Source organism: Squalius cephalus, assembly GCF_949319135.1.
Source record: "Squalius cephalus genome assembly, chromosome: 24".
Lineage (NCBI taxonomy): Eukaryota > Metazoa > Chordata > Actinopteri > Cypriniformes > Leuciscidae > Squalius > Squalius cephalus.
In genome coordinates, this window is record NC_137145.1 from 14,718,685 (window position 1) to 14,739,577 (window position 20,893).

A 20,893-nucleotide genomic window follows, 5' to 3' on the forward strand; every position below is an offset into this window, starting at 1 on the left:
CGGAAATTTGTGAAACTGGTGATGTCATATTTTGTGTTCAGTCTATAGGCGTGTAGTGTTTCTTTGCAAAGTGACATCGCCAACTACTGGCCTGGCATGCAAAATACAACGTTTTTTGTCATTTTCGTGGATCCTTGTGAATGGAAAAAATTTGAAGGAAAATTTGTCGTTATCGTGTAAACGTACACGTACATAGTTTTGTTTTTGGGAAAAGAAACAAAGGCTTAAAGAAAGCCCTCTCGTTTACAATTACAGTACGACCTTGTTCATGTGTGTTCAACTCGTAAATACAATCTCTCTGACATGACCTGAATGCACTATAACTTGATAGACTCTCATTGTCTTTAAAGTCCAATATCTGACCACTGTAGAGAATAACAGTAAAGGCTGTTATGACTTTATGAAAAAAGACATAATTTCCTCTCCTCACATTATGGAGAGTGACCTCATCCTTTATGTTTTAGGGAAGAAAGTGTGAACTGGAATTGTACCAGACTTTTGGCTAGAGAGGTAATGTTGATCGACAGAATAAGGAAATTATTCAGAGTCAAAACATAACATTACTAAAATGTTTTCCTATGTAAAATTAATAAATGTCCACAATTTCAAGTATCACACACATCAAAAATGTCTCGGTCCAAGCCAGTGAAAAGTCTGTTAGGACAGCCAAACTCAAGTCTGTGTGAATGGCGCTGGCACCTTAGACAGAAACCCTTATTAACTCTAAATGAGCCATGACAAAATGACCTCACTGTGATTGTACTCACCAAAGCTGGGACATTAATCTCAAAGATTAAGATGGCTTGAGCAGGAGTCTTTCACAAAGTTTCAGGTACTCATGTCCCATTTCTCCAAAAGATAACAACAGCATTGATGGGAAATCAGCAATGGGAAAACTTCAAACGCAACATACAGTACAGCTCCACATGCGTAGGTTTAACTCTGTGAAATTACATTTAAATTGAGTTTGTGTGTTTTAGTATGGCTGGGAATTTGCATGAGCCTCGCTGAATTGTATTGCATCTAGACATAAAATCAGAGAAATAGAGGCTGATATCTGAAGGTTATGAACAGAGGCCAAGTGTGTCCTAAACCTTGTGGGGAGCCTCTCCCCAAACGCTCGCACACGAGAAACGCAACGTCACCATCTGCTAACACTTAGGAGCGTGTATCATGAGTTTTGCGGTAAAGTCTTTTTACAACAGAATGGAACTGCAAAGAAATTTACATATAAGATGACTGAATGCTGATTTCACCTCAAGGTTTATAAAGGACCTAAATATTTATGCGCAACATTCAGATTATAACTCTGGAGAAAATGGAGAACAATGAATGTGATATTTACAGTAAGACTCTTGGATAAGAACACAAATGGCACCTTTTAATTTCCGAGCGTTTGAATTGTTTAACAAGGAAAGACTGTGTTCTGTTCTGCAGGTTTGTATTCAGGCAGCAACCCATCTCTCTACTTAACGCTTGGGTGCAGTTGGAGGGGGGGGGGTTGACCTGAAACCCAGGTTGATAAATGACCTTGCTGTCACACTGATTCTCCTGGTGCTGCTGTGCACTGAGACTCGGTCTGCGGGGTGTACGCCCATGCTCCCTATACTACAAATAATGTCCAGCAAGGTCTATCCACTCACAGACATTAAATAATATGCAATGCTAATTTATTCTAAATCATTAAAACAACCATCAATCTCCAACCATCAATGAATTGTAGGTTTCACATTCCCAACCTCTTTTTTTTTTTGTACGCCCACAGCCCCAAATCTCATATGTTCCTCTATATATATATAGCTACCAATTAATTAATAACTGTTAGGTTGCTTACAATAACACTTAGGTGTTTTATCTTACATAGCCCTTAATATTTAATATTCCTAATTGTATATATATGAAAACATATATTGTGCATATATGCAAATGTAGTCTATATGCAAAAACATAAGTTACATACACCATCAAACTACACTGGAAGAAGGTCTAGAATCTGGTTCTTTGTCTTAAAGCCATTTCTCCAAGGTAGAGCATGGTGGCACTACAGTCTACAGGAACTAGTCTCTTTTCCTCAGTCCTCCTCTTTTTTCCAATGCTCCCCCTTTTGTACCGCTCCCCACGTGTCGAATATATTAGCAACCCAAATTAAGAGAGGCCGGGCCTGAGGTGGGTGTCGGATTTCACTCGCGGAGGTGCGGTGTATCCACAGAGCGTCCAGTCCATGCAACATTGGATGCTGAGGTGACCGTTATACGGAGGTGCGCGTTACTATTAACACACAGAGGCAATCGTAAGATATCCTGATCCCGTTTGGTGAATGGAATAGTGAATGCAGAACCGCTCACACCTGAGAGGCTATAGGCTATTATTTGCCGGTGAAAGCAAGGAGTATCTGCTTGAGTATTTAATCTCTTTCCCATGGATTTAAGGCTGATGTATTTATCTTAAAACAAAAACGATCCGTTTGAGGTTGGGAACGGGCTGGATACATCTGCATACAAATTGGATTTGAGTGAGACAACGGATGCTCACAGACAGCGGCGGAGCTCGATCAGATGAATGTAAGAATCAATGTCGTTATCCTATCTTTCACTATGATTTAAGACAGTCTGCTTAACACTGATTCTGACACCTCAAGGGTTTGCTCAAGAGAAAACGTTGGGGGCTGCACGATTTAGCCACATTTTTATTGATCATTCATTCATATATCTGTTTGAGCAAAACCAAGCGCTTCTTTGTGTAGCCTATGCAAGAGTGTGGTTTCATTCATTTTCTTTTACCCCGATGAAGTGACTGTATTCGTCCGCGTATCTCATGTCAGCCGGTTAAAGCATGCAGCTTAGATGCGTTAAGGACTCAAGCAGGAAAATTAATGTTTCCTAAATGGACCAACACGTAACTCATAAGATATCGCATCTAGAAACAATTTAAGAAAATAAACCAACCAAACCAAAAATGAACTAGACCTAGCCTAGTTAATGTTTAGTTAATTAACAAGTTGAAAATTGATATTCTGTTCAGGTGTATTTCCGCAGGCAGGGTGCAATAGGGGGGTGGGGGTAGTTGTCTTACTGGGGTGAATTCAGGTTGATTCTTGCATGACACTTTTTTTCCAGTCATCTCAATGGCAAAAAGTGTCCCAATCAATATGAATTCACCCTGTTAAAGTATATTCAACAGTTAGACGGGTAGGCTATACTCCACGGGAGTATTCAGTGGCTTTTTCAAACAACTTTTCATTAACAACAGAAATTGCGTTTCCATCAGCAAAAATTACATCAAGAAAAGTTTTGATAAATAATTACAGTAGGCTTTTTTTTGTTGTTGCTGCAAAACAATTAGGCCTGCTGTAATTAATCACTTTATTAAACATTAACATAGCCTATCGCAGGCTATAGCTTAGGTTATAGCCTAAAAATAATCAATTGTTAAGTCTTGAGTTTGCACAAGGCAAACTTTAAAAGTCTCCAAACTCCAAAAGCCATATAGGCCAATGGAATTTAGGCTATTAGAAATAGTTGACTCTTAAAGTCACAACTAATGCAGTGGGTATTTTTAAACATCCACGTTCAAAGATGTTTTCTGATTGTACTGTCAGCACATAATCATTCCTACCTTCACCCAACCAAGTATACGGTCTTGGATCCTACAATGAGCCATATATTCACTAAACATGGGATTTCCAAGTGCTATCTATTCCTTGCACGTATATTGAAACGTTCTAAGTAAATGATCAAGTGGAGATTGGCTTCTTCTTGAGCTGCGAGGCGTGCATTCTCCGAAAACAGACTCCCATTTTTAACAAGAGACATATGTTTGAGTTTTTGTAGGATTACCAGGTTTTTTTTTTTGCTCTCTTTTATCGGTGACTGCGGCTACCGAACGCGTAGCTATAGTATGTGCCTGCACGCAACGTAACTGCACGCACCTCACGGCATCAAAGCATGCCTATTATTTAGGTCCCTCATTCAAGCTACACAGGCTGTAATTAAGTATCGTGAGCATGTAGTTAAAAGAGAAGAGAGCAGTTCACTCACTCATGTGTGAAAGGCATGTAATAGTGGTGGAACTGACAGAAGTAGCACTGAGGGGTTGTGTGCACTGAGTACAGGAAAGTAGATGCTACGTGACTGCAGATGTGTAAGAACTTAACAATTTGGCTATGGGACCCCATTGTTGAGTTCTGTGGTGATTGCTTCAAGACTGCACTGCTTTAAAATCCACTTCCCTCAATGTTTTGCTGAGCTTTAAAGAGCGATGAGACGGAATACAGAACTGGGACTTTTCACTGATTGTGTCACTGTATTAGTGGTGTGGATTTTTCAGTGACCTTTCTGGAGGTTATATCATTACGCCTTTAGGTGGCAGCAAGCGTTTTTGTAAATGATGAGTATATGAATCATTCACTAAACCGATTTGTTAACCAAACGCTACTACTGTGTGTTGCTTGGAGACGTGCAACAGTAAATCCTGCTTTAGTGGTATTATTAATTAACAAAGTAACTAGAAATACTGTGACTGAAATGTAAGTTACCCAATATTAACTTCTTGTTTATTAAATTGTAGAGTAAAAACAATCACATCAGTGATATTCGGAACACCACGTCTGCTCGTTTGATATCACTTAAAATAATTTACATATAGGCTACTCTTGTCAATATTTTAGTGGATGAAAGGTCGAAAACACTCAGGATTGTGGCGTTGTTCTCCTGTTCAATCTGCACAAATCTGTGTGTAGGATTCAGCGGACGCACGGCTATAGAGCCGTGTCAAAGCGTACTTCACGGCAGTCTATGACAGACACCTGTACCGTTGATATTAATAAAACAAAAGATTGATGTTCAATAGACTGTGCAGGAAGCGTCACTGTTGGTTTCACTCGGACGCCATGCATTCATGATCGCTATTTGTATTGTAAGAAACATCTGTTCATTGGACATTGGCCTGTCAGTCATTGATTGACTGTCAGTCATGATTGGACGCGAGCTCTCGATTTGGCGTGGTTTTGAACAAACGGTGATGTACATAATTGAGAGTCACAGCGCATATAATTTCAAAACATCTCTGTACACGGAGAGCTCGGTGATATCATAGACTGTAAAAAAAAATATAGACGTAGTGTCCGTGACGTCACCCGTAGGTTTCTGAAGAGCAATTTTGAAGCCCAAAGTGGGCATTGCCAGCCGTTGCCATCTTGGCAGCGTGTTACTCCCGGATATCCAAAAATGGATAAAGAGGTGGGATTAGCTGAGGTGACTAGCCAGCTAACAGACAGCAGACAAACGGCTTGTAGTGACAGCAGCGGCAATCCACCTGTCACTCAAGTGACCACGCCCTTAATTATGCAGAACTTTAAGGCTAAATATAATTTAAACGGATGAGTTATAAAAATATACAGGCTCTGCTGTAAAGTTAGGCATTTTAACATGGGAGGTATATGGAATTGACTCTCTTTTGGTGCCTGTCTCTAGTGGCCAGTCGATGAATTGCAGTATAAGTCACTTCCGTGTTGGATTCAAGAGAGAGACTGGAAGGTTGCCGCTTGGGTGATAGTTAAGTCTGTTGTGAATCGTAAAACATTTCATTTGAATTTCATAATCGTGTTTCTTGCACAACGCTTTTTGTAAATATTGTAGGAAAACAGTTATGAGCTTGGTTAAATATTCTTACATTTGTCTGGCAGTTGAGAGGCAGCTTTAATGAGCAAAATTGCAGAAAGACAGACACAATAGATCTTAGTGTAGATCTAATTATACATAATAAGTGATTCCTCTCTTTTATAAATCACAGGTTTACACTGGTTGAAATATACTTAAGAATTATGCAGGTCTATTGTCAATATATTTAATACAATTCTTTATCAGTACCAAATCAAGTATAAAAATGATTATGACTCCTCTGGAACCTCTTTTCCTGCATCACAGATCATAGCTGATGTCAGGAGCGCAGGGCACATGTGCTGCCTCTGCGTGAGATACGTTATAAGGCAGTAAAAGAAAGACATGCCCAGTGAGGGGGTGTCTGTTCATACTGTTGCCCATCAACACTTGGAAACTGATCAGAGGCAACACATGGGGGGAGAGGAGCTGTTTGATTTAATTAGAAGAGAATAGGGTGTGTGTTTCAGTTGGAGGGGATTTGAAACCACTCGTGACCACCGCATATTGCATGAGGATCATTTGTGCAGCTTATGTACTTGGTATTTTGTTGAATGATTGCTATTTAATATGAATGTGTATTTGCTACCCTTTTTTAAAGACATTGAAACTCTAAGATTAGAAGTATGGTCTGAACTCTTTGTTGGTCTAGGGGAAACCACGATTAATCTGTTTCCTGCAAACGCCGCAGTCGGAAAGGGGAGAAATAGCCCCTGTGCTGAGTGATTTCCCTGTCTAGATGTTAGATCTCAAGGGTGTATATCCATTTCTCTTTCCTTATGCTTTTAATTGAAGTCTTATAATCATCCTAGAATTGTTGTTTAGAGGAAACGGTTTGCGTGTGATTTTATACACTTGCCTTATAAAAAAAAAAAAAAGAATGAAAACATTACATTTTTTAAGTTATTCTTGGATGTGCCATAGACCAATTCTCACTCCTCCCTTCTTTGAATGAATGAAAAATATTCAACCTAGGCTTGATGGAAATACATGCATATACCTACATTTTTGCAAAACTTCAAAAACATACCTATATTTACAATTCACTGCAGTTTCCAGCTGAAATGCATGATTTGTAAATACAGTTTGATATTTGCATCACATAACCGACTCCATTTGTATGGCTTGTCTTACTTGGTAAACTTGCTCAGTTGCTCACCTGGTACAGCACTGCACTTGCGATGTGGAGTGCTTGGGTACAACAAGTCCTATGAAAAAACGAATCACTATTAAAAAGCTCAAAAGCAAGCTAAAATGCCATGGTTGCTTCAGTAGACTTCTTTTTTTATCTCACTTTTGCTTTTGTTAACACTATCAGTTCGATTTAGTGTAGGTGTTGCGTTATTTTCAAATGCAGTTGAACTAATACCTTTTAGCGCTATACATTTAATTGCCGCAATGTGTACAGCAATCAACATAATAAAACATTTGCCAGATTCACATTCATCTGTTTCAAATGAAACTGAACATGCTTTTTAGTGCCGCTCACTGGACATTTCACTTTGAAAGCGTCGCGAAACATGCAGGGAGCATAATTTAGCTGAAATGTCGCCACAAACACTTTTTCCATTGAGCCTGGGTTGCAGATATAAAAACCAGACCTATTTTCTTTTATATTTACATACTATTCTAACTTACGTTATAAGATAGGTAACAAAAACTGCCTAAAACACTTTGTGTCTGTGTGTAAATGTTCTGTTTTTAATTAGCTTACCTAACGGTCTCTATTGTTAGATTTTGGAATCGGCTCCCTGGCACATTGGTTAGAGCCAAGCCATTATATCTAAGCGCTCCAGTGGCTTTTCTCCTGGGAAAGGTTTCTTTTTTTCCATCTATGAAGCATGTTCTTGCTAAGTCATTTGACCAGTTGGTGATCCACTCCTCTTGAGTGAGGTTGCTGTACGCTTTCAATGTAAGTGGTTACTGAAGTGCAACATTTAGTCTTTGCTCTTATTTGTGTGCTTTATATTTAGATACTGATAACAAGCCAAACCAGGCTTGTGAGATACACAGAGCACTCAAAAGACACTAAATGCTTCGCTCTGCTCTCACCTGAACTGCTCATTAACTCAGTAATAATGTCATTGAATCATTGAGAGCTTCATTCTATGTCTAAAATCCCTTGACAGCATATTTATTCAGAGTAGCAAACTTCAGCATGGTGGCACTGTGGCTTTGTGCTGTGTTTTACCTCTCATGGCCAGTAATGGTAGTTGTTCTCAAGCATCAGCACTGTCAAATGGACTGGAAATACGCATGTTTGTAGATAAGGTCCGAATTTGGACAATTCTACTGAGGCACAGTTCCTTTTCCTTAATAGAAAGGTACCACGGCCACTGGTGATTGCTCTGGGTGTAGGCTTTCTGTAATTCTAATTTAGACAAACATCTGTTTTACATTTTAACATTAACTTCCCCATAGTCTAAGGAGTAAAAAATATTTTGGTCGTTTTTATTGGTCACGTAATTTCTTATGAAATTGACACATTTTTAGTATGTCATTAAAATTTTTATATTAAAATATTACACCCTAGTATACAGAATATTTTTAAATAAATGGGTTTTTAAAAACTGCATTTCTTTTCTTACTTATTTGGTTTTATCATCTGCATTATTTTTTTAAATTTCAACATTAATTTCAACATTTAATTAAAATTTTTATTTAATTTTATGTTATGTTAATGTAAAATGTTCTGTTGTGATACATATACTGTACTGTGTTACAGCTATTTAACTAATACGTTTAAACCATTCGAAGAGCAAAGCATTTGTTTCCCCCAGAGATTTCAACATCTGAAGCAATTAGATGTCAGAGATGTTTTATCTCAAGTAGTCTAATACCCAGTTTAGTGTGTACAGTGGGACATGGTGCTGTAACCTGGGAGACATGGGAACCTGAGATGTGGCATCTCAATGTTCAACGTTTGTTAAACAGTTCGTCACTGCTTATTAATAATTCAGGGAGCTTGTCTCTCTCACAGTCTCTCTTTTCCTGTTACATCCCATTCCTCGAAAAAGAGCATGCTGTACACACGACCCCGATCATAACAGGGAGACCGCAGGTTGTTTTGCTCATTCACTGAAGCTTTCTCTTTCTTAGAGCACATAGTGTGCTTGGCAGGTAAAGGCAAAATGTTAATCTGATTAAAATATATATATTTTTATTTAAACATTGAAAATCACTCAGGGAAGAGGTGAATAGTAATTTAATATTTTTTTTTTTACTTGTGTTGGCATAATATGGTTCACATCTGTTTTGTGAGAGTAAAAGTCAACTTGAAACGGAATATTGTGACTTATATACCTGAGTGAAACGGCTTTTGGAATGAGAAAAAAAGTAGGGTGGGACTTGATTTCGTTCTTGGGAATTTGTTAGATTGTAGGAAGTTGGATATTGCTAACTAAATGGAGGCAGATCTGAATGCCAGTTTGCCGTCAGTTGTGGAGGATATATAGCCCCACCCTCTTCCGAGACATACCTCATGAAGAGAACAGATGGCAGAGATAAATCTTTTATTATAAACACTGCAACATTCTGTAAAAATTGGAATTGTCAATTTTGATTACATGGTGACTTTAAGACAAGTTGGACTTTTAACAACCTTGTTTTGGTTTACAACCTTGTTTTGTCTTTGGTTGGTGAAGGTTTGAACATGCAGAGTAGTGTGTAGGGTGTATCAATCATTGGGAAATTCTTCTTGAGGATTGATTTTTTTAAATATAGTACATATTTTTTATTACAAAACCATGCATTTGTTTTTATATGAATTTAATATATTATTAAATTCAATCCCATCCATCCATCCATCCATCCATCCATCCATCCAACCATCCAATCTAAATATTGGCTAATAATAACACAAAATAATTAATAAATAATACATAATGTACTATCTCATATATTTACGCTATTGCAATATATAATTATACTGCATAAAAAATACTAAATATATTTATAAAGCTTAAAAAAACACTGAAAATTTAGAATGAAAAATGTGTAGCTTTCACTAAATTAGGGTTTACTGATGATTATGAAGGGAACCTGTGTTTCTGGGGTGGCTAGCATGAGAAATGTTTCATCTGAACTTGTGGGGTCACTGCTTTAGCCCAAACCTTGTTTTTTCTGGACTTGCCTCTGATTGGAGAAGGAAATTTCTTCCTTGCATTTTTGCCACAGTGACAAACTCCATATTTCCAGTTACTTTCTCAGGAAACCACATATCCTATTAAACCTGTGCCACAGAGAGACCATAAAAAACCAAACTAGAATGTGCTTGTGTGGAGAGAAATGTCCGGAAAGCTATATTGCACCAGTTACTTAGGATTACGTCATTGTTGTCCAAACTGGGGGACAAACTTTTCATTCACTCACCTGATGATGGAGGTTGTTTTTACTCATGAGATCTTTCCTCAGCCCATGTTAGTATGTTAACTGAGAGATTTATCTTTTCATGGGGCTGGTAAACCTCCCGTGAACCAGTGGCAAATTCTCTATACGAGATTTAGAGTTGGCATTGGTTCCAACCTTGAACTCACTCTTGATGTCTTAAGCTGTTTTGTTTAAGTGCACTGAGGGTCTTTACACACTGAAGAAATTAGTAGTAATTGCCCTCAGAAGTGTAATCTCTGCCTTTATTCAAACGCGGTACAGATGACAGCTAAAAAGCATATGTTGGCTACCATGAGTGAGTCACTAGTAAAGCACGCTGATAAGGGATTTTATTGGATCTCATATCTTTAGGGTTTTGCAAATGTACTGTATGAATGGCTATCTTTGTAGAGAATTAAGGTTTCTTTGAGATATAGAGTTTTACAAGTATAGTGCAGTTTCATACCGGCACACAAATAGTCTCAATCAGTGGTTCTCAACTGATTTTGCTTCAGGATTTATATATAAACAGATTAAATGTAGCCTTGTTTTTTTCCCCTCCTCACAACTAGTCCAATAAGAATCTTTGTTTTCATCCAAAATAACCCCCACATTTATTTTACTAAATTACTCTATGGCAATATTATAAAGCATTAGGATCTGTAAATACTTTTTGCATTTTATTTAATGGATGCTCAGTGACCTGATCCTTCTTTGTTCATCTGTCACCTGCTTCCTCAGTCTTAGCGTAGCTCAACTGCCATAAAAACCAACTAAGCCAGTCTCATATCAGTTGGAATCTTTTACTAAGACCCGCCTGCCACCTTCACCGTTAAATCAACCAACTCCAGCATTTTGACGACAGCTGGACGGCTAAAAGCAGAAAGCCCAAGGAGGTCTGGCACTGTGGTTGTCTAAATACTGAAAACTGAGCGGGAGTGAATTCCATACCCATTTAGCCTGCGGAAACTGTGGCAACTGCTCATCCGTATTCAGTCATTTCAGACCCATCATAAGCATGGGTTTTGGTGAAAGATTTCTCATTCGTCCCTCAAATGGAGCCAAGTTTCTTAAAATGATATATCCTACCCTGCGATGGTTTCTGCATCATTTTTATAGTGCAACATGAATATGATCACTCACAGTTTGAATGTTCCAATGCTTCTAACAAAAGTAGTTAGGCTATCAAATTAGTTTTAAGATACAAGTTTGAATGTCCATAGGAAGATTCTTAAATCTCTGTGGTCTAACATGGCGGCGATCTTTGGCTCTGTGCTGCTGCAGAAACATTGTATAGGACAGCCGACCCCCCACAGGTTTTCCTCAGACGCCTCTTGTCAATCACTCAGTCTGGCCTCTGTTTATTCGGAGAGATCGTGATGGAGAAACCGTCAGCTCCACGGGCCCCCTCGACAACCTTTTTATGCTATGTATTTTAATAAGCCGTTAAATATAAGAATGAGACACATTGTGTGGCAATGCATCGTGGGCCTCCATGATCTCAGAATCTGTTTAAATTGGCTCAAAGTGGCCCCCAAGTGCCCCACAATCTCTGCTACTTTCATTAGAATGAACATAGGGCCCGCCACACTTCACACAAATACCTATAGGGGGTCCTCTGATCCTAAAATTGTAGGTTTGAGATTTTAACCCCAAATACAACTGTTTTTCTGTCCTATAATGATCACTTAAATTGTTTCGACAAGATTTGTTTCAGATCATCGATGTGATGAACAGATAGTCATTGCTGTCTTTGTCCTTGGATATGCAATTTGTGTGTAAGTGTGCCCCCCTTACACACGTCAGGCTAAGGGCGTATTAGAAATCACATGTTAGTGAAGGTCGCAGATAGTTGATTAGGACAGACCGCATGGAGTCCTGCCGGTCAACTGTGTTTAGAGGTTAATTATTTGTAAATGCCTACCATTAGTGGCACAAAATCACTTGATGTGTTATACACAACACACAGGACAATTGGTTTAGACAGTAGACATCTTTGTGATAGACAAAGGTAAAAAGCATTACTTTTAAATCTGTTCTACTCCTTTCATAAACCTATTGACTCATTGTGGCCACTAGAGGGAGCCTGCTTGAAAAGCCTTGTAATGAATGAAAACATTCATGTGGTTTTATCTGGAGGGCTTCTTTCTTGTTAAAAAAATGACACTGAAGTCCAGATTCAATATTTCTTTTTGTCCAACAGTGAGTTCTGTGCATCTCACTGGAGAACTCTTAAACAGAACTGACAAGGACAAATTGCATTTGTAATCCAATTATGATTAGAGACCACAACAGCCCACAGTGATGATTTGCCATCATTATGCATTGAGGTTTGGATAATACAGACTTTACCAACATATACTCTACTCAGCGCAAGTGCAAAGACTCCTGAGGTTTGTTGTGATTCCAGCCAAAGTAGTATAATTTTCTAATTGTGCTAGTGTACTTCTTCAGTGGCGTATAAAATATCATCCGGAGTCTGACCATCTGTAGCAGATTGCTTCACAGAGGATTCAGCCTTCACATATGACAAGAGAAGAGATGCTTTCCAAACACATGCTCCAAACTCCTGTCTGGCCTTTTTGTCTGAGTAATGTCTTTCTGTCTGCTCAAAATTTGTGGCTAAGTTTGCTTCTTTAACATGGCTTTAAAAAAATAAAAATGTTCTTAAAAATCAACTACTGGCTGGTTTTGGTTTGAACTGACTGCACTCAAAGGATGAATAACCTGCTAAATGAATAAATGTACTCGAAGAATATTATATGTCAACATCTCAACTAAACGTTTTTTTTAACATGTTTAACATGTTTTTTAACTAAACGTTTTTTAACGGCAGGGCTCCATGCGGTCTGTCCTTAACATGTTGGGATTATAGTGGCAAGCAAGAGAGGCTTGTCCTGCAATCTGGTGACCACCCTTTCATATATGAATGATTCTATGGCACAAGTCTCTTTTGCCAGTTGGTTGACTAGGTGGCCATATTCATAACATCCTGGGCAGCTATTTACTGTACAGTTATGCAAGTACAGCTGTTATATTACATTCATATAACATATCAAATCAGGAATAAAATTTGTCAACAATGGTATCAAAAATGTAGCTTTTTGTTTAGGTTGTCATATTAAAAAAAAAGTCTGATCCAGCTAATGGGCGTATGAGTGGCTGTAGATCTGCTTTAACGTTTTATACACTGTTATTAAAGCATTTGGGACTATCTGACAGCATCATAGAAACATGGGAAATAGATGCGTGTGAAGTGTATTTTGAAAAGGCGTAGTGCATAAATAAGAGCATGTACAATATCCACATACGTTTTTACTGCCCTGACTGGGGAAAGCCTCTCCTTTTTGAAGCAAACACACCCCTTTCTCATGCATTCCAGCTGTTTGTGAGAGACAGGAATTTGCATTGATCTGCATTGGTATCTATGTCATAATATTGTGATGTGTAAATGTGATTGTGACAATCTGCTCCCCTCCTGTTTTGCAGGTGTGAAGAAACCTTGGCACGATGACTCCGTTGAATGGCTTTGGGAAAAACACATGTGGACAGTTCCGGATGTGGGTATTCTGGAGGCTAAGGATGCTTTTGGTGCTTTGTGTAGTAGTGGAACTATTAACAGTAATGGTCAGCGGAGAGGGCACATCAGGTATTTTAGAGCTCCAATTAGATGAGGAACAACCTGCAGGGACGATAGTGGGCGACATTAGCGCTGGTTTGCTACCTGGAGTTACAGCCTCACTATACTTCATCTCTGATCATGAAGGCACCGACATTGGCAGTGATCTCCACATCGATGAAACCACAGGCATTATCAAGACCGCCAGGCGACTTGACAGAGAGGAAAGAGACCATTACAGTTTTATAGCTGTCACTATGACAGGGTTCACAGTCAAGGTCTCAATCACTGTAAATGATATCAATGACCATGCCCCCACATTCCCCAAGAAGAAAGCCTCTTTGAAGATCCCAGAGCAAACAGCGGTGGGAACTAAGTTCTCTCTTGAGCCTGCCACTGATGCGGATAAGGATCAGCTTACTGTACAAGGATATCAGATTAAAGAAGGCAATGTAGGACAAGTGTTCCGACTCGAGACCAAAAGAGCAGCAAACAAAGTCCTTTACCTTGACTTGGTAGTCAATGGAGTCTTGGACCGAGAGAAGAGGTCCTCCTACTCCTTGGTGTTGGAGGCCTTTGACGGTGGATCTCCAAGGAAGACTGGACAGATGACACTTGACGTCTTGGTGCAGGATATCAATGATCACGCTCCGATTTTCAACCAAAGCCGTTACAGTGCCATCATCTCTGAGAGCCTTCCTCAGGGCAGTAACATCCTGCAAGTTTTTGCAGTTGATTCTGACGAAGGAGACAATGGCCTTGTATTGTATGAGATAAACCGACGGCAGAGCGACCCGGATCGCTACTTCGTCATCGAACCTCGCTCTGGGATCATTACACTCAATAAGCCTCTAGACTACGAGGTGAGGAAGGTTCATGAGCTGGTAGTGCAAGCCAGAGATAATGCGAGCCATCCAGAGATCACCAATGCCTTTGTTACAATACATGTTAGAGACTACAACGATAACCAGCCAACCATGACCATAATTTTTCTCAGTGAGGATGGCTCACCCCAAATCTCTGAAGGTGCTCAGCCGGGCCAATACGTTGCAAGAATCTCTGTCTCGGACCCTGATTATGGCGAGTACTCCAATGTCAATGTGTCTCTTGAGGGAGGGGATGGGAAATTTGCCCTGACCACTAAAGACAGCATCATCTACCTCATCTACGTAGACCAGATTCTGGATCGGGAAGAGAGGGATTCTTATGAACTTCGTGTCATGGCTACTGATTCTGGAACCCCACCGCTTCGTGCAGAGTCCTCATTTACGATTCATGTCACCGATGTAAATGACAACCCACCTCTCTTTGACCAACAGGCATATAAGCAGACCATTCCAGAAGTTGTCTACCCAGGTAGCTTTGTGCTGCAAGTGACCGCGAGAGACAAAGACCACGGTCCCAACGGTGATGTCCGCTACAGCATCTTACCAGACAAGAAAACGCACGCCAGTTGGTTCACCATTGACCCTGTCACAGGTATCATAACCACTGCAACCAATCTGGATTATGAGAAGGACCCAAAGCCAAGTTTCAAAGTAGTGGCCACTGATGGAGGGCGACCCCCGTTATCCTCCACTGCTCTGGTAGAAATAGACCTCCAGGATAGTAACGATAATGAGCCAGTGTTTGGGAGCAGCTTCTACAATGTTTCAATCAAGGAGAACACATCAGCAGGGACCTGCTTCCTTGAGGTAGGAATGATTATGTTTTCCTTTTATGTTTTGTACCTTGTTCACCTACTTCACTTGTATTGTTTCTGTGATTTGTTTTTCTGTGATTGTTTTGGCCATGATTTTTTTCAGGTTTCGTAGTATTAAATGTAACATTTGATTTGGGCTCAGTATTCATACCTATTTCCTGATTCAATTACATTCTGATTCACTGATTGGGATTGATTTGGATATTTTTTGCTTATGTGATGGCATCTAATACTGTGAAAGATACAGTGTGGTTTTTCAGACTAATTCAAATTGGTAACTTATAAGAGTGAGTTTGTTGTTGGAATTGAGTTACGGTATACTGATTGCACATTTTTGCTTCAGCAGTTGGTGAATTAATTGGAAAATCAAGATTTTTTTTTATCCAGCCCTACTTTTGACTATAGCAATCCGATATGTCTTAAAACAAGATTTAAAAGTATTGTGCATATTTGTTTTGGGTCTTTTATTTTGCTTGAAAGATCCATGGTAGTTGTGGAGCAATAAAAACTTGTAATTTCACTCACCAAGACAATTTGTAATTATGACATATGATTAGCAGATTTTATACTCTCATAGAGAATTGCAGAAAGCTGCTTGACAGATGGTAAAATTGTGCTTTGTTGTTCTTTTGAAATGTTGGTTTAAGTCTGTTGCCATGATAATTGTTGTCACCATGTGGCAACTGGGCCAACTGTGTTCTCAAGCTGTTGTTACCCCTGTGGGAAAGAAATGAAAATCAGGGCATGCTTTTTTCCTAATTTTTTTTTTTTCGCCCAATAATAAGCAATTCGAGACTTCAAAGGACCTCCGTAATGTCAGTTTCCAACAGAAGCATCTGTTGAAAAATACCCTCCAGAACAAACTTTTTAGATAAATAGTGGAATTCCACATTGTTGCTGGTTCATTTAACATATATTTGGAAAGAATCGCTGGTCACTGTTTGGAGGAATTTGGTATGTGGGTTTGCAGTATGAAGAAGAAGTAGGAGAGTGAATGAAAGAGAAGAATAGAGAGACAAAGAGAGACAAAGAGGGTTTGCCACACACATAGAGGGATGCATAAAGTCAGGAATAAAAAGGAAGCTGGAAGTGAACAATATACTGATCGGTGAATCTTGGAATGAAGGGGTTATGAGAAAGTATTCTGTGAAACCAGAAGATATGCAAGTTTAGCAAAAAGCTGCTTAAATGTATCAAAACATTATCTATTTAAATCACTCACTCAACACAAATGACATGAAAAAATTCAATGGTTTTTCTGTTGAATTAATCTTTTCTCATTATTAGTCAACATTCTTTCAACTCATTTTGGGCAGCACAGTTGGTTTTTCAGTACCCTTGTAGCAACTTTCATTCCAGCATATTTCCCTTTGGTCTCACTGAACCAGGTTAGGACACTAGTATGGGTGTTATTTTTGATCCAGTGCTCAGTAGCAGCAGTCCTTATGGCACCAGGCCTCACATATTGGCATGTAATACACCAAACCGGCTGTGGTCACTGGTTCTGATCCACTAAGACACTGGACTTGGCTTGCCTTAGTGTTTTTCTACTCTGGACTTTGCAGACATTTGGTATTTTTATAAATCACTATTTGTCCCATTCATATTTTTATTCAATTTGGAACTTCAGAGTGCACAGCACTTCAGGAAATTTATTAATAAGACCAAGGGGCAAATTCACTGTTGCTATTTTGCACAAAAACATACATCTTATTCGTTAACCACCTACAGTCCAGGTTAACCAGGCACTAAATGCACTAAAATAACTTAATTCTTCAGTCCAAAAACTCCTTTTTATGTAAATTAGGCTCATGATAGATTTTGACTTTGCTCTGTTTGTGTGACACAATTATTAAATTGTATTTAATAGAGATGTTTGTGTACATTTCTCTGTTGATCATGGCTGTAGCTATTCATTACATGATAGATAATATTTTTATATCCAAGATGGGGAATTGCATTTAGAGTTTGCATAATTTTTCCTGAGATATCAAATCGCACACTAAAACATCACTGACAGCATTTATCAACAAATGCATTATTTCTTAGTGAGTTTGCCCTTCACAGAGAAGGAATTTGTGTTTAATCAATGTTTTTTATGATAAACTGCTGATACATAATATACATTTTTAGCACACCTCAGAATAAACATGCATTTGTCTATAGGAATTTTTTAGACATTGATTAGCAGTCTTGAATGACAGATTGGATTGATGAATGTATATTTTTAATAGTTTAAATTTCAACCACTATCCCCCAAACACAAACACTCACGGCTAGTCCAGTCATTTCCTCCAAAAACATGCCTGTTTAACTAAGCTTATCTATAGAATAGAATGGTGTATTATTTACACACTGCTGAAAGAGAAAACTGCCTTATATTTGTATTTCGGTTTCCTTTCTTCTCCCGAGAGTAATTTCTCATGGAAGCAGTCTGCTCTAGTTTTCTGTTCATTGTTCTGGTGATCCGACAGATTTCGTGAGTAGGGCGCCCAAACCAAACCCTGTTCGGGACAGTCCCTGTTAAAGCATGTTTGGATAAGAAGGACCCTTCTTTATGTACTGGACAGAGGTCTCTCCACCCAATGCACTCATGTATCAACTGTTAGGCTTTTCCATTAGTACTACTGTTACACTTGCGCTTTTATGCTGATCTCAGAGCAGATTTTGTTCCCTTTGTATGATTCCTAAGTGTAAAAAACTGATTCCAAGTTGGTGTACATTGTCCACCCATTAGTAAGACCGGAGATCAATTCCCTCCTGTTCACATCTGATAATAAGTCTCTCACTGCTAGTCTGATGCATTTAAAGTGTCTCTTATACGGTGGTCTGGAACATATAAGTTTAATTCAGAACAAATGAGAGAGAAATGGACTTACACCCACTCAGGACAAAATATAGACATACAAATCTTAAACTGTCATCAAGAGTATATCATTCTTTCAGGATGTGCCTTGATTACTTTCACATTTAAGAGAAAGCTTAGTGTTTATTTGCTCTTCACGAAGCGAAAAAGATCTTTTCCTGAATCGTGCCTTGGCAGCTCAGGGTCATGTTGAACTGGACAGCTCTTCAGTGCTTAAAACAATTCATTTGTATCATATGAATTTATTGTGTACTACGTATTTCTATTTGGCAGGGTTGCGTGTTTATGTTCACAGGTGCAGCTAGTGTTACATTTCCCAAATTAAACTGTAGAAAACGCTTTTCTTCACCTGTTGAAGCAATTGTACGCACTGTGGTGTTGAATGGTATTTTGTCCTAAAGACTAATCATGTTTAATAAACCGGGCATTGGAGCACATCTGGACTGATGCTTGTAGAGGAAGCTACCTGGGGAACAGCTTCCTGTAACATAAGACCGACCCCCTGGTGGGGTCACATTATAAAGTGCCCCAACGGAAACAGGATCCAGACTGTGACTACCTACACAGTCTGTGTCATTCTGCAATAGAGCACACAAACCCTTTTTGTAGTTGGTAAATGGTGATAAATGTATTGAATACCCATGTAAGTTGCCCAAGTGCTCGAGAAATCCTCCTTGAAATTCCTTTTTTTATGCTCAATAAAGCTCTTTCCATTAAGGCACAACAATTAGTAAAGTCATTAAACAAACATTTCACAAGTTTAATAAATGTTTTTAATCTCAAATATGGGTTGAAATCTCAGTCCTACGAACGTGGGGTACCAGAATGCCTCATTTGTTTGAATTCTCACCCCATATGGCCTGTGGCTTCAGCCTTTTCTTCATTTCCTCTACTCTGTTTTTCCAGCATTGCATTATGCAATATTTTGGTTCCTTTCACCCTCTTTTTAGTGAAATACTTGCACTATCCTGTTTATTACGTGGCTCTCTTTGGAATGCATGATTCTGATTGGTCAATTGCAGCATTCAGCAGTCAGTGATATCGGTATCATATTGGTGATCGGCTGTTAAAGTTTTTTTTCATATTGGTCGATATTAGATATTTCAGTGTGTTATGTTGGTAATCGGCTGCTATTCGAGTTTTTTTATAGATATTTTATTGTGTGTGCTCCAATTTTTACGTATGTATGTGTAATCAATAAATTATATATATATATATATATATATATATATATATATATATATATATATATATATATATATATACAGTGCTATGCATAAGTTTAGACACCCATGCTAAAGTTGACTAAAAAGAGTAATAAAAAATCATCTTTTGGAAATTGAACTTAATGCCTTAATTAAAAAAATTAGGAAAAATCCAACCTTTAAGGACACCAATTTTCTTTGTGAATGAATAATGTGTCGTAAATAAATAAATGTTCTTCCTTAAAATACAGGGTGCATAAGTCTGGACACCCCTTTGTTAAATTCCCATAGAGGCAGGCAGATTTTTATTTTTAAAGGCCAGTTACTTCATGGATCCAGGATACTATGGTTGGATTTTTCCTAATTTTTTTAATTAAGGCATTAAGTTCAAATTCCAAAAGATGATTTTTTATTCCTCTTTTTAGTCAACTTTAGCATGGGTGTCTAAACTTATGCATAGCACCGTATAAAAAGATATACATTTAGCGTATATGTATGTAATGTTCTGATGATGCTTAAATTCACTTTTTAACACAAATTTAACCTTTAACAATTTTTTTTTGTTTTTATTTATTTATTTATTTAGATACAATTTTGTAGAGTTTAGAGGTCATTATATAAAAAACAAAATTCAGAATCAAGTATTCCAGAGAGCTATGCACTCCTAATTATTAGTCTTCTCACTCCTCTGTCATTCCTTTTATCTTCAATTCCGTTTGATTTCCTCACCATTCCTTCATTTTTTTCTCTCTAACACATTGTTTGCATCATTTCGTACTACTCATGTGGCTGTTCGACCTTCTCTCGTTTGCGTGCCTGATGTCCACTGTTGTTGTCTCGGAGTAAAGCAGAGCAGCTGTGGCTGTATCTGGTGACATAGTGTTGAGACTGGCAAGCTCAGAGGTTTCTGGGGGCAGTGTTGCTGTTTAAGATCAGCTAATTGAATTTCATGATGTGTTGAGATGACTATTACCATGTATGAATCCTTAGGGTCCAGAAAGTTGCTGTTGGAGAGTTGCTTCATGGGACAGCAGGTGGTTGATGGCTTTAGAGGTGTTGATTCCTTTGGGCGGTGAGCTCAGCATTGGGGATAATTTTCCCAGAGTGTCATATTTGATATAATTAGAGATAAAGTTGAAAAGCAGAGATGGCCCATCATGAATGTAGGAACGTGGAGGCCATCTGGTCTTTATCTGTAGATGGTTAGATACGAGATGGTTAGATAAGATAATACATTATAGTCAATAAACTCAGCTTCAGTCAAGTCATAAAGCTGTCATCTGAGAGAACAAACAAACACAGCAGTAACAGGATACACAAGTTTGTTTAGCGTCTCAACAATGTAAATCTCTTTAAACACTCATATTTTTCCATTGTTCATTTGTCTCATCAGTATTACAAATGTTCCTGTCACAAAATCTGAAATGTAGACAACCGCGATTTTCCACTGTTGTGTCTTGGCCTCATTATGTCTCA

The 20,893-nt window shown here is 38.5% G+C and overlaps 1 protein-coding gene across 1 annotated transcript in view; it reads left to right on the forward strand.

The window, feature by feature from the left end:
- Positions 1 to 2,161: 2,161 nt before the first annotated feature.
- dchs1b (dachsous cadherin-related 1b) overlaps positions 2,162 to 20,893 on the forward strand; it is a 97,402-nt gene continuing 78,670 nt past the window's right edge. Inside the window, exons 1-2 of the mRNA XM_079862029.1 lie at positions 2,162 to 2,561; positions 13,515 to 15,338. Coding sequence (XP_079718155.1) covers positions 13,536 to 15,338 — 1,803 coding nt within the window. The 5' untranslated portion in view covers positions 2,162 to 2,561; positions 13,515 to 13,535. The remainder of the gene's footprint in view (positions 2,562 to 13,514; positions 15,339 to 20,893) is intronic.